The 16,755-nt window shown below is 40.1% G+C and overlaps 1 protein-coding gene across 2 annotated transcripts in view; it reads left to right on the top strand.

Annotated features, from left to right (window-relative positions):
• The window catches only part of adcy5 (adenylate cyclase 5), a 396,314-nt gene that overhangs the window by 173,162 nt on the left and 206,397 nt on the right, over positions 1–16,755 (top strand). For both annotated transcript variants that reach the window (XM_072260948.1, XM_072260947.1), the window contains one exon: positions 8,776–8,897. In XM_072260948.1, the coding sequence (XP_072117049.1) occupies positions 8,776–8,897 (122 nt within the window). The remainder of the gene's footprint in view (positions 1–8,775; positions 8,898–16,755) is intronic.

Here is a 16,755-nt window from a genome sequence, read left to right as displayed (position 1 = left end):
TCACCAAACCGCACAAATTATGGTCTTCAGGTTAGGAAGTCGAGGATTCAATTGCAGAGAGAGGTACTGCAACTTCTCAATCAGGATTGTGGGAATGATGGCATTAAATGCTGAGCTATAGTCAATGAACAGCACCCTGATGTGAGTGTTTGTGTTGTCCAGGTGGTCTAAAACCTTGTGGAAAGCCACTGAGATTGCATCTGTCATTGACCTATTGTGGCGATAGGCAAATTACAATGGGTCCAGGTCCTTGCTGAGGTGGGATTTTATTCTAGTCACTATAACCTCTCAAAGCATTTCTTAACTGTAGATGTGAGTGCTACTGGGCGATAGTCATTAAGGCAGCTCACATTATTCTTCTTAGGCACTGGTATACTTGTTTCAGGGAGTGCGGGAGCTGGGGTCCGTGTGAGTTTCAGGGGAGTGTGGGAACCGGGGTCCCAGTGAGTTTCAGGGGAGTGCGAGAACCCCTGTGAGTTTCAGGGGAGTGCAGGAACAGGGGTCCCAGTGAGTTTCAGGGGAGTGCGGGAACCGGGGTCGCAGTGAGTTTCAGGGGAGTGCGGGGACCGGGGTCCCAGTGAGTTTCAGGGGAGTGCGGGGACCGGGGTCCCTGTGAGTTTCAGGGGAGTGCGGGAACCCTTGTGAGTTTCAGGGGAGTGCAGGAACAGGGGTCCCAGTGAGTTTCAGGGGAGTGCGGGAACCGGGGTCGCAGTGAGTTTCAGGGGAGTGCGGGGACCGGGGTCCCAGTGAGTTTCAGGGGAGTGCGGGGACCGGGGTCCCTGTGAGCTTCAGGGGAGTGCGGGAACCCTTGTGAGTTTCAGGGGAGTGCAGGAACAGGGGTCCCAGTGAGTTTCAGGGGAGTGCGGGAACTGGGGTCCCAGTGAGTTTCAGGGGAGTGCGGGAACCGGGATCCCAGTGAGTTTCAGTGGAGTGTGGGAATTGGAATCCCAGTAGTTTCAGTGGAGTGTGGGAATTGGAATCCCAGTAGTTTCAGTGGAGTGTGGGAATTGGAATCCCAGTAGTTTCAGTGGAGTGTGGGAATTGGAATCCCAGTAGTTTCAGTGGAGTGTGGGAATTGGAATCCCAGTAGTTTCAGTGGAGTGTGGGAATTGGAATCCCAGTGAGTTTCAGTGGAGTGTGGGAACTGTGGTTACAGTGAGTTTCAGGATGTGGGAACCAAACATTAGGATTTCTGAATTGTCACATCTCAGATTACTGGAGATTTGCAATTGTTGGAAATTGAAAGGAGTTTGTGTTTCGAGAGACCCAGGTGTTCGTGTAGATAACTCAATGACAGTTAACATGCATGTTCAACAAGTGATTAGTAAGGCAAACAGTATGTTGACCTTTATGGCAAGAGGAATTGAATACAAGTGTAGGGATACCTTGCTCCAATTATACAGAGGCCTGGTGAGGCTGCAGCTGAAATATGATCATGTATTTTCAGTAGCTGGAGCTGCATCTCCTATGGGATTTGATAAAATGGGAAGAAGGGATAATGTTTAGTCTTAGCAAGACAGTCGAAGACCAGCGGTCATAATCTCACAATAAAGGGCTTGTGGTTAGTGTAGAAGATGTTTCTTCACCCAGGTGATGATGAATTTTTGGAATTTTACTGAGTGGATTTTTGGATACTCAGAGAATCAGTGTAATCTAACTGGTGGAGCGCTCCAAGGATTAGTACTTGTCAAGTTATCTACTACCTATACTCAGCCTCAGAATAGAAGGATGTTGCTTTAGAACTGAAGTGGGGAGGAATTCCTTTAGCCAGGGAGTAGTGGGTCTGTATCATTACCACAGATGGCTGTGGAGGCCAAATCATTGGGTATATTGAAAGCAGAGGCCAATAGGTTCTTGATTAGTCAGGATGTCAAAGGTCACGTGGAAAAGGCAGGAGAGTGGGATTGAGGAGGATAATAAATCAGCCATAGTCAAATGGCAGTGTAGACTCGATGGGCTGAATGCTTTAATTCTGCTCCTATATCTTATGGTCTTCTGAACTTGGTTGATAAAGCAAGTGTAAAGTAGCCAACCTTGCTGATGACTGGAAAGTTACAAATGTTTGTAGGTGTGAGGGCAGGTCAACGTGAAGATATTTGGACTCTCAACAAGATGTAGATGGTCTGGGAGAATGGGAGAATACTTGACAAATGCAGTTTAACATGGGAAAGTATGCACTTGGGTTGGAGGAATCAAATCTAAATTGAAAGACTAATATCTAAATTAAAACAAAATGTTAGCATGCAGTAATTAGAAGGCAAATGAAAAATTCGGCTTAATTGCTGGGGTCATGGTATTTCAAAGAAAGATAAATATTGTAAACTAATAAATTGGACTAATATCATCACATATGAGACCATAAGACATGGGAACAGAATTGGATCATTTGGCCCATTTGAGTTTGCTCTGCCATTCAATCATGGCTGATCCTTTTTCCCCTTCTTGGCCCCACTCGCAGGCCTTCTCCCCATAACCTTTGATGCCATGTCCAATCAAGAAACTATCAAGCACTGCCTTAAATATATCCGACGACCTGGGCCTTCACAGCTGCCTGTGGTAACAAATTCCATAAATTCACCACCCTCTGGCTAAAGAAAATTCTCAGCACCTGTTTTAAATGGCACCGCTCTATCCTGAGGCTGTGCCCTCTTGTCCTAGACTTCCCCACCATGGGAACTCCTTTTCACATCTACTCTGTCTAGGCCTCCCAACATTCGAAAGGTTTCAATGAGATCCCCCTTCCCCATCCTTCTAAATTCCAGTGAGTACAGGTCCAGAGTCATCAAACATTCCTCATATAATAAGCCTTTCATTCCCAGAATCATCTTTATGAACTTCCTCTGAACCCTCTCCAAAGCCAGCACATCTTTTCCTAGATGAGAAGCCCAAAAATGTCCACAATTCTCAAGGTGAGGCCTCACCAGTGCCTTATAAAGCCTCAGCATCACACCCCTGCTCTTATATTCTAGACCTCTTGAAATGAATGCTAACATTGCATTTGCCTTCCTCACCACCAACTCAACCTGTAAGTTAGCCTTTTGGGTGTTCTGCACAAGGACTCCCAATCCCTTTGCATCTCATATATTTGGATTTTCTCCCCATTTAGAAAATGGTCTGCACATTTATTTCTACTACCAAGTGCATGACCATGCAGTTTAAACATTATATTTCATTTGCCATTTTCTTGCCCATTCTCCTAATCTGTCTAAGACCTTTTCTAGCCTACCCATTTCTTCAGCACTACCTGCCCCTCCACTAATCTTTGTATCATCTGCAAACTTGGCAACAAAGCCGTCTATTCGATCATCTAAATCATTGATATACAGCATAAGAAGAAGCGGTCCCAACACCGACCCCTGCGGAGCACCATTAGTCACTGGCAACCAACCAGAAAAGGATCTTTTTATTCCCGCTCGCTGCTTCTTCCCAATCAGCCAATGCTCTAACCATGCCAGTAACTTTTTTGTAATACCATGGGCTCTTAACATGGTAAGCAGCCTCATGTATGGCACATTGTCAAACTGAAAATTCAAATTTACAACATCTACTACATCCCCTTTATCTCTCCTACTTGTAATCTCCTCAAAGAATTCCAACAGGTTTGTCAGGCAAGATTTTCCCTTAAGAAAACCATGCTGACTTTGTTTTATCTTGTCTTGTGTCACCAAGTACTCCATAGCCTCATCCTTAACAATTGACTCCAACATCTTCCCAACCACTGAGGTCAAGTTAACTGGTCTATAATTTAATTTACTTTCTGCTGCCTCCCTCCTTTCTTAAAGAGTGGAGTGACATTTGCAATTTTCCAGTCCTTTGGAACCATGCCAATGATTCTTGAAAGATCATTAGTAATGCCTCCACAATCTCTACCTCTACCTCTTTCAGAACACTAGGGTACAGTTCATCCAGTGCACCTTCATGTCTTTAAGCTTTTTAAGCACCTTTTCCCTTGAAGTAGTAACTTATTTATTATTATATATTTATTATTATGATATATACTGTATGTAAGGTGGTTGGGAAACAAATAAGAGTACTTAGCTTTGTATTAGCTCAATGTAGTATTGAGTGTTATTTGGTAACTGGGAAAACATAAAACATAGACTGATAAGTAGAGAATTGAGATAGGTTTATTATTGTCACATGTACCTAGGTACAGTGAAAAGCTTGTCTGGCAATTTTCCATACAGATCAAATCATTACACATTGCATCGGGGTAGTCCAAGGTAAAGTAATGCAGAATAAAGTGTAACAGCTACAGAGAAAGTGCAGTGTAGGTAAACAGTGAGCTGCAGTGTCATAATGAGGTAGAGGCCCATTCAATAGTTTTATAACAGCAGGATGGGGACTGCTGTTTAGCCTGGTGGTATATGGTTTTATCTGCTGCCCAAAGGTTGGGGGGAAAGAGAGAATGTGCAGGGTGGGTTGGGTCCTTGATCACATTGGCTGGTTTACTGAGGCTGTGAGAAGTCTAGAGAGTCCATGGAGGGCGGCTGGTTTCCATTATGTGAGCTTGGCCCACACTCTCTTCTGTTCTCATGGTCACGGGCATAGATGTTGCCGTACCGAACTGTGATGCATTTGGATAGGATACTTTCTATGGGTCAACATTTAAAATTGATGAGAGTCAAAGGGGACATGCCAGATTTCTTTGGCTTCCTGAGGAAGTAGAGGTTCTGGTGCTGGTTGTGGTGCCAATGTGATTGGAGTTGTACAGGTGATGTTCACACCTAGGAGCTTGAAGCTTTCAGTCATTCCAACCTCAGCACCATTAGTGTAAACAGGAGTATGTGCACCACCCTCCTTCCAAAGTCAATGACCAGCCCTTTCGGTTTGCTGACACTGAGGACAAGGATTTTGCCATGACACCATGTCACTGGGCTCTCTTGTGTCCTCCCTGTACTCATTGTTATTTGAGGTTTGGCCTCCTGCAGTGATGTCATCTGCAAACATATAGTTGGGTACCAAAGATTCTGGGGAGAAGCTTGGAGAATGGAGTTAAGAGTGGTAAAGTAAATCAGCCATGATCAAATAGTCTAATTCTGCTCCTGTGTCACATGGTCTTACAGAATTAGAGCAGAAGCTGACCACATGATCATGAGTACATATGGGGTATACTGCTAGAATTGTAAAAGATGTTGATGAGTCTAGATCTCGAGTACTGTGCACAGTTTTGCTCCTACCATCTAAGAAATGTACAGTAGCTTTGGCGGCACCCAGAAGAGATGCATAAGGTAAATTCCCGGAATGAACACCTGTATACTTTGGAGTTTAGAAGGATGAGGGATAATCTTATTAAAACAGCCAAGATCCTGAGGGGCATTACAAGGTAAATGTTGAGATGTTTTCATTAGTGAGAGGGTCTAAGTCGATGGGGAGGTAGGGGAGACATCGCTCTCCTTGATAAAACAATGAGGTGGTAATTAAAACCTGAGATGTGATAAAGCTTTTCTTGCAAAGTGTAAATTTCGAAAGTCCTGTACCCCAGAACTTTGTGAAGCCTGGGTTGGTGGAAGTATTTAAAGAGGAAGTTAAATTTTTGAAATGCAGGGAATTCAGGAAAACTGGAGCAGTACAGGAATTCAAATTTCAAAGCAAATTTATTATGGAAGTACATACGTATAAGTCACCATATACAATCCTGAGATTTATTTTCTTGTACGTATTCACAGTAGATACAAAGAAACACGATAGAATCAATGAAGACAAACTGCAATTACAAAAAAAATGAATAAGTGATAATTGATATTGAGAAGATGAGTTGTCAAGTCCATAGGTTGAGGAATAGTTCAGTGTTGAGGTGAGTGAAGTTTTTCCAGAGAAGCCTGATGATTGTCGGGTAATAACTGTTCCTGAACCTGATGGTATAAGACCCAAGGCTCCTGTAACCTGCTGCTTCCTGTTGGCAGCCGTAAGAGTGGATGGTGGGGTCCTTGATGATGGATGCTGCTTTCTTGTGGCAGCACTCCTTGTAGATGTGCTCAGTGGTGTGGAGGCCAGTTCCAGTGATGGACGGGGCTGTATTCACTACTTGTTGGCTTGTCCATTCCTGGGCATTGGTGTTTACATACCAAGTTGTGATGCAAATTGTCAGGATACTCTCCATTGTGTATTTTTAGGAATTTGTCATTGTTTTAGGTGACATGCAAAATCTATGCAAACTTCTGAGAAAAGAGAGACAATACTGTTCCTTCTTTGTAATCGCCCACAGTTTTGATTATTCCATTTGCTTCCTTTTCATCCTGAGTAACTCAGATGTTATTTTTATATACTATTGTACAGTTACCAGAGAGCTAAAGTGGACAAAGATATAGCGAGTGTCTCTCACTTTGCTAAACACACAGATAATTCAAATTTTATGATTAAAAAAGACATGAATAATAAGTGTTTCTTGGAAATCGTATAAGCATCTGTTTAGAATTTGCAAGAGGAAATCATTTAACACTAATGTGATTCAGATAGTAGTTGTGGTGCTAGGATAGACTGGTGCCTGAATGGCAACATCAAATTCAGATCAGATCCAGATTTATTTATCACGTGTACATCAAAGTGAAAGGCATCACTTGTGTTAATAACCAACACAATATTACAAATGTCATTTAACCCTGGTCAGACCACACTTGGAATATTCTGTTCTGCTCTGGTTGCTTCATTATAGGAAGGATGTGTAAACTTCAGAGAGAGTGCAGAGGAGATTTACCAGAATTATGCCTAGATTAGAGGGAATGTGTTATGAAGATTGTTTGAGCAAGCCTTTCTGTTTGGAGCAAAGGAGGATGAGAGCTGATTTGATGCAGATGAACAAGATGATAAGAGCATAATAGAGTGGATAGCCAGAGGCAAGGCAGTGGCAAATACGAGCACAGCATTGTGGGCCGAAGGGCTTCTACTGTACTATAACGTTCTATGTCCTACAGCCAAGGATGTTCTGGGTGCAGACTGCAAGTGTCAGCATGCATTCTGGCGCCAATATAGCTTGTCCACCATGTTCAGCAGAACATCACAATTAGCAACAGAAACAGAATAAAGCAGACCCCTTTTCCACCCTCCCATCTCCCTGCTTTTTTGTAGGTTCTTCCTGTGACTGTGTGCCCCCTGAGGTGCTCTGTTCTCCCCCCCCTCACCAAAGATATGCAAGCTGGTATGTTAATTGGCCAGTTTAAATTGCACCCAGTCTGTCTGTGTGTGGTAGAATCTGGAGAGGGAATGGATTTTAAAGTTAACTTAGAATAAGAATAAAAAGGGATTAATGTAAGATTAACATAGAGGGTGATTAATGGTCAGCATACACTTAATGGGCTGAAGGGCCTATATCTACTCTAGGGACAGAAATAAAATACAGAGAAGGAAATTACATTTGTAAAATGTATTTCATTGATTTTATTCATCATATACATGTATACAGTATTTGCTGTGGTGTATTGGCACAACATGCAACAACATTCAACAATATAACAAATAAAGAATTATATGAACAAAGCTGGAGGTTAATGTATGGATATAGAATAAAATGTACATACGTACCATTATGTGTTTACAATGCAAACAGGTTTATAAAAAGTAGTTTAAAGTGTTTACAGTGTATTGCAGTGATGGGGTAATAGATAGAGGGGAGTTGGGGGTTAACTAGAATGGTTGATCAGATTAACATAAGAACTTTTAAGTTAGAGTGAAGTTTTTTGTTTTAATAGCCTTTAGTGCTTTGCAGAAGCGTCTTTTTCTGCCCACTTCTTTGATCTGAACACATGTCTTGCATGACCCCATTTTAGTGCCAATCAAGTACAATTCAAAAGTAAATACAAAATTTTGCAAATGTTGGAAGTCTGAAGTAAAACCAAAAATGCTGGAAGTACTGGGCAGGTTAGGCAGCATCTGCAGGGAGAGGACATCTGACTGTTTCCAGATCCAAAGGGGCTGTTGCTGTGCTGTTCTGTTGTGTGTTCCATTTACAACCAGACTGTCTGTGTCCTGTCAATGCAGTGGACAACTGGTTCCAGAGGATGGGTTGAGTGAGCTAGGGCTTTTCTCTTTGGAATGAAGGAGGATGAGAAATTACTTGATAGAAGCTCATAAGATGACAGGAGGCATTGATAGAGTTTTCCCCTGGGTAATATGAGAAGTGATTTGAGGACTGTATAGTGGAGGATGTCAGGGGTAGGTTTTTTTTTTAATACACAGTAGTACTGTACACCACTGCTGAGAGTGGTGGTTGAGGCAGATATACATTAGGGGCATTTAAGAGACTCCGAGATAGGCACTGGATAAAAGAAAACTGGAGGGCTAGGTGGGAAGGAACTGGGAGAGTTTAGAACCAGAGGACATAGAAGGACATCCCTTAGGACAGAGATGAGGAAGACTTTCTTTAGCCAGAGGGTGGTGAATCTATGGAATTCATTGCCATAGATGGCTGTGGAGTCTAAGTCACTGGGTATATTTAAAGCAGAGGGTGATAGTTTCTTGATTAGTAAGGGCAACAAAGGTAACTGGGAAAATGCAGGAGAATGGGGTTGAGAAGGAAAATAAATCACTCATTGAATAGTGGAGCAGACTTGATGGGCTGGGTGGTTTATTTCTTCTATGTCTTATGGGTAGGGTTAGATTTATCCTGGAGTAGGTAAAAAGGTCAACATAACATTGTGGATGAAGGGCCTGGGCCTGTACTGTATTGTACTCTACTGTGTTCTATGAGCTTGAAGGAGAATGTTGGAGTGAACTTCTTCACTCACCTCTGCAGCCCATCTAACCACTGTCACTGATCTTCTCTCACCCAAACCACAGGAACGTCTCCTGTTGTCTGTGCTCCCGCGCCACGTTGCCATGGAAATGAAGGCTGACATTAACGCAAAGCAGGAGGTCATGATGTTTCACAAGATTTACATACAGAAGCACGACAATGTCAGGTATTTGGCACCAGCCTGGTTGCAGATATTTCACCATCCTCACTATATGTTGAGTTATCCAAAATACCACACTTTATCGGAAGAGTTATAACATACTGTAATATAATCCTGGCTGTAATCTGAAGAGCATGAAAACTGAAAATGCTGAAAACACTCAGCAAATCGGGCAGCATCAAAAGAGAGAGAGAGAGAGAAGCAGTTAAGGTTTCAGGTGCAGGACCTTTCATTAAAACAATACACTTTTAGTTGTGGAGAGATGGATAGAACAAAGGGAATATCTCTGATGAAGTGAGATCAGGCACTATATTTCTCTTTCCATGGATACTGCCTGTCTTGCTGAGCATTCCCAGTATTTTTGTTTTTGATGCAGATTTTCTGCATTTGCAGTTTTTGTTTGATTGGTGAAGAGTTGGATTTTGTACAGGAGGCAAGATTATAATTGTGTCCTCAGAATCAGTATGAGGACCATTGTTGTCTTTGCTCTCTGCTAGTGACCTGAATTTGAGTGTGTTTGCAAAGATGGCAGCCGCTGTAAATGTTAAACAGTGAAGAGAGGTGCAAGTTTACTAGAAGGTGTATTCAGTGAAATTCAATACAGAGAAGGGTGAATTGGTGTAATTTATTGAGTAAAATAACTAAACGCTGCAAATTTGGAGGAATGGGAATTACAGACCACAGTCCTTGAAGGTGGCAAGGTAAGTTCATTGTCATAGAAAACAACAGCACGGGGGACTTCCGGGTCATCAAGGGAATGGCGGCGTAAGGAAAAGGTCTCTCGACAAAAAAGAAGGTAAACTGCCCCAAAATCGAATCTTGACAAATACTTAATATTGCATAACTATATTAATAAAAGGGGCAAGGATGATGTCTAAGAACAAGATTAAAAAGTCTGCTCCGAAGGCTGATAAACATAAAGAGACGCAGCAAGGCAACGGGCCTAGCTCCCCCATGGCAAGCCAGGACGGAGATAATGAGGGGGAATCGGTGACTCTGTCCTTGATCCTCGGAGAGATTCGCGAGTTCCGACAAGATAACAGCAAACAGCTGGAAGATATTAAAGGAGAAATAGTAAAAACTAACTCGCGGATAGATGAAGCCGAAGCGAGGATTGTTGGAATTGAAGAGAAGCTACAAAACGCAGAGGAGGTGATAGCAGAAATGCTGAAGCTGCAAGACCAGCTCCAGTGGAAACTAATAGATCAAGAAGGCCGCTCGAGAAGGGAAAATGTGAGGATCTACGGAGTTCCCGAAGGAACCGAAGGTAAACCCGGATTGATGAGCATGACAAAAGAAAGGTTTCATGTGGAACAACTGTAAAATCAGTTTAGACCACGACTATGCACCGGGGATTCTTGCCAGACGGAAGGAATATACGGAAACACGGAGAGTCCTGAAGGAAAACAACATCAGATTCCAGACCCTGTATCCAGCTCAGCTGAGAGTCTTTTACAATGAAGGGACAAAAACTTACGCTACGGTGGAGGAGGCAACGTTGGACCTGGCGGACCGGGGACTACCTATTAAAGTTATCACCCAACCGGAGTTGCTACTGGAGAGGATTCGGCAGAAGTCGTGGCAGTCAGTGGGGCGAGGACGCTCCACTCGAACCAGAGTGTCAAACTACAAGGAAAAGCTGCAAATATTCAGACGCGAATGTACAGAGAATACAGATTAATTAAGAGAAGTGACTGAAAAGAGTAAATCGGACTTAAAAGTAAAATGAAAACTGGTAATTGAAAATAAACTAGGCGGAATAACTTGAATGATAGCAATTTGGTCGAGACATAAATAGGAGAAAATTCTCTATGATTATTCAAACTGCTGAGGGCCCTCTAACACAGGGTGAAGATAGAGGTTATCCCTCTGAACTGAGGCGGGTCGGTGCTCAGGCCTCACTGTGGGAAGTCGGGAAAAATTTTCAAATGTTACACGTTCAAAAATGTCTAGGGTGTGGTTATATGTCTTGGTTTACTGTTGAGAAGGGATTGCTTACTGTTTGGTTAGAAAAGGAGAGTGTTTTTTTTTCTACTAGAGAAAAATGCAAACTGAATTGGTAAAAATAATTTCCTATAATGTTAGTGGGGTTTTGAATCCAATTAAAAGAAATCAGATTATGTCTAAATTGAAAAAAGAGAGGGCACAAATAGCTTTCCTCCAGGAAACACATATGAGCCAATCTGAACATGGAAAATTAAAAAGAATGGGCTTTAAGCATGTATTTTATTCATCATATAAATTGAGTCACAAAAGAGGGGTAGCTACTTTAATATCAAGTACTCTTAATTATGAACATATTTCAGAGACTAGAGACAAAGAAGGACGGTTTGTAAAAATCACAGGAAGAATAGAAGGTACAGAAATAACATTGCTGAATGTTTATGCTCTTCCAGGTTGTGAATGGTCATTTTATAGACACATTTTTGACCTAATGGTCAGTTCTCAAGGGGTAGTATTTTGTGGAGGGGATTTTAATATTAGATTAAATTCTATATTAGATTCTTCAAGAATAGTTACTCAGAATAAACCTCTGACTCGGAAAGTGAATTCATTGATGGAGGAGTTGGGAATTATAGATGTCTGGAGGGAATTACTCCCTACTAGTAAAGATTATACATATTACTCTTTCCCTCATTCAGCCTATTCAAGGATAGACTATTTCTTTATCTTTAATACAGATAGACTCAGGATAAAAAACTGCAATATTGCAACAATTGATCTGTCGGATCATAGCCCAGTCTCTATGTATCTAATCCTGGAAAGGAAAATGAGGAAAACACTATGGAGGCTAAACTCACATATACTCAATAACCCGAAAGTAATGGAGAGATTAAGGAGAGAAATCAAAGAATATCTAGACCTTAATGACACGGGAGAAACATCACCAATGATTTTATGGGATACATTGAAAGCTGTACTGAGAGGGAAAATTATTTCCATTACTACTCACATGAAAAAAATCAATGCACAAAAATTAGCAGACCTTCAAGGAAAATTAAAACAACTTCAAGTTGTAGATAGCAACAAAAGTAATTCAAATCGAAAACAGGAAATTAGGAAATTGCAAAGTGAAATTGACGATATTTATACGTTGGAAACTCAAAGAAATTTTCTTTACCTGAGACAAAAGAATTATGAAGTAGGAGGTAAATCAGCTAGATTACTAGCATATAAATTACGAAAACAACAAGCAGACATACAATTCATAAAATAAAGAATCCAAAGACAAAGCTTGTGGAGAGTACAATAGGGAAAATTCAAGAGATTTTTGAAACATATTATCGAGAGCTGTACTCCCAACCCCGGGCCCCCAATGAGTCCTATATAGACAGTGTATTGAATTTTTTAGATCTACCTAAACTTACAGATTTACAAAATGAAAGTTTATTAGAACCAGTAACTGTCAAAGAACTGAACGTGGCCATCTCTAGGTTAAAGGCTGGAAAGTCCCCGGGTTCTGATGGGTTTACCTCAGAGTGGTACAAGTCCCTGAAGACACAGTTAGCCCCATTACTACTTGACACCTTTAATTGGATCTGGCAGAGAGGAGAAACTCCACCTTCCTGGAGAGAAGCGATTATTTCAGTTATTCCTAAAGAGGGTAAAGATAAACTAGAATGTGGCAATTATCAGCCAATTAGTGTTCTTAATTTAGATTACAAACTATTTACATCTATATTAGCGCGCAGATTGGAAAAGCTTTTACCTGGCCTAATCCACTTAGACCAGACTGGATTTATTCAACAAAGACAAACACAGGACAACATTAGGAGAACTCTGCACATATTAGAACAGGTTAATAAGAACGAGACAGAGACAATGGTAGTAGGATTGGACGCTGAGAAAGCTTTTGATTTGGTTAGTTGGGCATTCCTATACAGAGTGTTAGGAAGATTCGGCTTTCAAGAAAGGTTTATTAAAGTAATTCAGACTCTATATGACAGCCCTACAGCCCGAATTAAGATAAATGGGGACCTCTCTGACTCCTTCATCTTAGAGAGAGGCACTAGACAGGGATGCCCAATTTCTCCTCTCCTTTTTGTGCTATATATTGAACCACTTGCCCAACTAATAAGATAGAGCGAAATCGTAAAAGGTATCAAGGTGGCAGGGATTGAACAGAAAGTAGCGTTATTCGCAGATGATGTTTTGGTCTATCTGAGTGAACCAGAAAAATCATTTATAGGATTGTTTACACTGTTGGATAACTTTGGGAAAATAATCAGGTTATAAAATAAATGTGAAGAAAACGCAGGTTATGTCCCTAAATTATACACCATCCAAAAAATTGCAGGATACATATGATCTTAAGTGGGAAGCTAAATCATTAAAATATTTAGGAATAACCCTGCCGAAGGATCTTTCAACACTGTCACAGGTAAATTATGGGCCATTAATCTCAGAGATAAAGGCAGATATGCATAGATGGAATCTTATCCCCTTTTTAAGTTTAAATTCAAGGATAAATACTATAAAAATGAATATTCTTCCTCGGTTATTGTATCTTTTCCGTGCTTTACTGGTGGAGGTGGATGATAATCAATTCAGGGAATGGGACAAATGGATTTCCCGCTTCATTTGGCAAGGAAGGAAACCTAGAATTCGATATAACACCTTACAGTTAGGGAAGGAAGGAGGAGGTATGGTTCTTCCTTGCCTGAGAAATTATTTTTATGCCTCACAGATAACCCCTCTGTTATATTGGTGTAATAGGGAATATAAGGCTAGATGGAAGGAAATAGAATTTGGATTAGTTGACAGTTTTCCTCTTCAGGCCTCAATAGCTGACAAAGGATTGATGGCCCAGTTGGAAAAATTTAATAACGCTTGGATAAATCTTACATTAAAAGTATGGCAGAAGGTGGTTAATTCATGTGGAATTAACAACATGTTAAAACTCTTTAGATGGTGTGCATATGATACTGAATTCCTTCCCAACAGAGGAGATAAAAGATTTGAGCTATGGATAAAGAAAGGTCTTACAACCTACCTCTCATTTATAGATAAAAGAGTATTACAAAGTTTCCAAATCCTGCAGGACAAACATGGCCTAGAACATAATGACTTTTTTAGGTACCTTCAAATACGAAACTATGTTAACCAGAGTTGTAGATATACAGACCTATCAACAGTAGAATTAGAATTTTTCAAGATTCTGAATTCGGCTTGCAGTTCAATACCTAGTAAATCAGTTTCTCGCCTATATAATGCACTCTCCCATGCTAAAAATGTAAATACACTGTATATTAAAGAGAAGTGGGAGAAAGAAGCGGGGTTGGTACTTTCAGAGGAGGCTTGGGGGAAAATCTGCAGCTTTCAATGGTCCTCGACTAATTCTTTGACTTGGAGAGAACATTGTTGGAAAAACATTATAAGATACTTCAAGACCCCATATCAGGAAAAATATAAAGATACAAATGTGATGTGTTGGAGAAGGTGCGGCTCCAAGGAGGCAAATCATTTTCATATTTTCTGGGATTGCCCTAAATTAAGTCTATTTTGGGAAGGTATTCATAGAACATTAGTTAAGGTACTTAGGTCCCAGATACCTCTGAACTTTGAGACGCTCTATTTGGGGCATGTATTGTTCCTTGAACAGAAGGAAGATATAAAGTTGCTGCAGGCCCTCTTAGTGGCAAGTAAGAAATCAATCACTAGAAAATGGCTAAATCCAATACCACCTACATTAGAAGATTGGTACGAAATTATCTTGGAAATATTTAAAATGGAAAAGTTGACTTACTCCCTGAGAACTCAAAAAGAAAAATTTTATCAAATCTGGAATAAATGGATTGAATATATAACCCCAATGCGAGCAGACTTTAGATGACTCTCCTAATGATTTATATTGCTCTTCTCATCAACACAGTAATATTGCTAACGTAAGCACCCCTAGTCTAAATGTTTGGGTTTTTTTTTGTTTTTTTTTTGGAAAGTAGAGAATTAACACAAGTAAAGGGAAAGATTTGGGAAAGGGATAAAAAAATGAAAAAATTAAGTAAATAAGTACATAGGGATTGGATAATTATGTCTGCGGGCAGGAGCAAGCATGAACAAATTAGGATATAAACACCTACAATGGTTGGTATATAGGCTTGTATACAACATTTTGGACCAGTGGAAATGGTCCAGAAGGGTTGTGTGGAAACTATTACTACCATTTTTCTTAACAACTAATTTCATTACTTAGCCTAATAGGTTAGATTTACCACAGTACATAATTATCTATTTAAATGTTTATTTTCCTTTTATATCATCTCAATGTGTACATAAGAATGTATAAATAATTGTAGTTTTATACATATAAAAAAATGGAAAAGGTTATATGTGTGAAAAAAGTACATGATATTTGTGAATTCCTTATCCAAATAAAATTAAAATTAAAAAAAAACTCCAGCACAGAAACAGGCCATTCAGCCCATCTAGTCCATGCTGAACTATTAGTTTGCCTCGTCCCATCGATCTGCACCCAGACAACATCCCTTCATATCTCTCCCATCCATATATCTGTCCAAATTTCTTATAGATGTTGCAATTGAACCCACAACAACCACTTACACAGCTTGTTCCATTCTCCACCACTCTCTGATTGAGGACATTCCCCCTCTGGTTCCCTTAAATATTTCACCTTACGTCCTTAACCTATGACCTCTAGTAGTTCTAGTCTCATCCAGTCAGTGGAAAAAGCCTGCTTGCATTTACTCTATCTATACTCATTTTTTTGTATAGTAGATGTAACAAATTATTGCAAATGCTGGAAATCTGAAATAAAACAGGAAACGCTGATCAGACTATGGGGAGAGAGAGTTAATATTTCAGGACAAATCATTAACTGTTTTTCAATAGTTTATGAATATTTCCATCATTGTCTGTTATTAAAGTAAGACCAAGACCACCTAGGTAGAGTAAAGAAGTAGTTTTGATAATAAATCATTGTTTAAACCTCTGTTGCTACTTCCATCCAGTATAATGTCAAGGCCTTGGAATAGGATCGTGCCAAGGCCTTGGAACAGGCTTGGGAGATTTTACCAGAATAGCTTCAGGTTAGCTGGGGTGTATGAACCATGTATCTATGTTCTGTCTGTTTGGAGTTTGTATCTATTATCTGTAACATGGGTTGGGCGTGGTAGAAATGAGTAAGTATAGTTATGCATTCTCATTTTGTTAGTAGTTTAGTCTAGTTGAGAGGGGGAAGCCATGGAGAATGATAATCTTTATGTTGACTGACATTAGTATGCTTAAACATGCTATTAATAAAGCTAATTTTGTTGACTATTGGAGTTTTATTAGACTGCTAATTGAGTCGTTATTGGAATGCTAACTTCGTTACTTCACTTAAATGTGTATAGAATGCTAATTTTGCTGATAGACCACAAGCCAGGTCATATATTGCTAATTTAGCTTCATTAATTTATCACTATGTACAATCATTCGTCTATGCTGGTTTTGGTAATAAAGGACTAAAAGTAAATTTTTTGACTTTGGAACTTTGTTTTTTGATAGTGTCACTCTCCTGGCTTGGTGTCTCAGTAGTTCTGGTTTGTTTTAAAGTAACCGCCACATACAAAGATTGGAGAACTGAGGTAGTTCTCCTTAGAGCCCAGATTAATTAAATAATTCATTGGCCATGGAGAGTGTAGCAGTGGTGCTAGAACTATTCTGCATAAATATGACCTAAAATGTGATCAGGTCTTTGTGTAAGTTCCAAAATAGATAAAGAGAATCCAAATAAGTAAATAACACAAAAACATTATACTTGTTCATTTATTTATTGAGAAAAATGATCTAATATTACATCTATTTATTGGAAAAAGTATGTGACGCTTTGTTTTCAGTGACTGGTGTGACCCTCTGTGTACAG

The sequence above is a fragment of the Mobula birostris genome, chromosome 6 (genome assembly GCF_030028105.1).
Source record: "Mobula birostris isolate sMobBir1 chromosome 6, sMobBir1.hap1, whole genome shotgun sequence".
Lineage (NCBI taxonomy): Eukaryota > Metazoa > Chordata > Chondrichthyes > Myliobatiformes > Myliobatidae > Mobula > Mobula birostris.
Note: the sequence above shows the minus strand (reverse complement) of the source record. Positions and strands in the feature narration are given on the sequence as shown.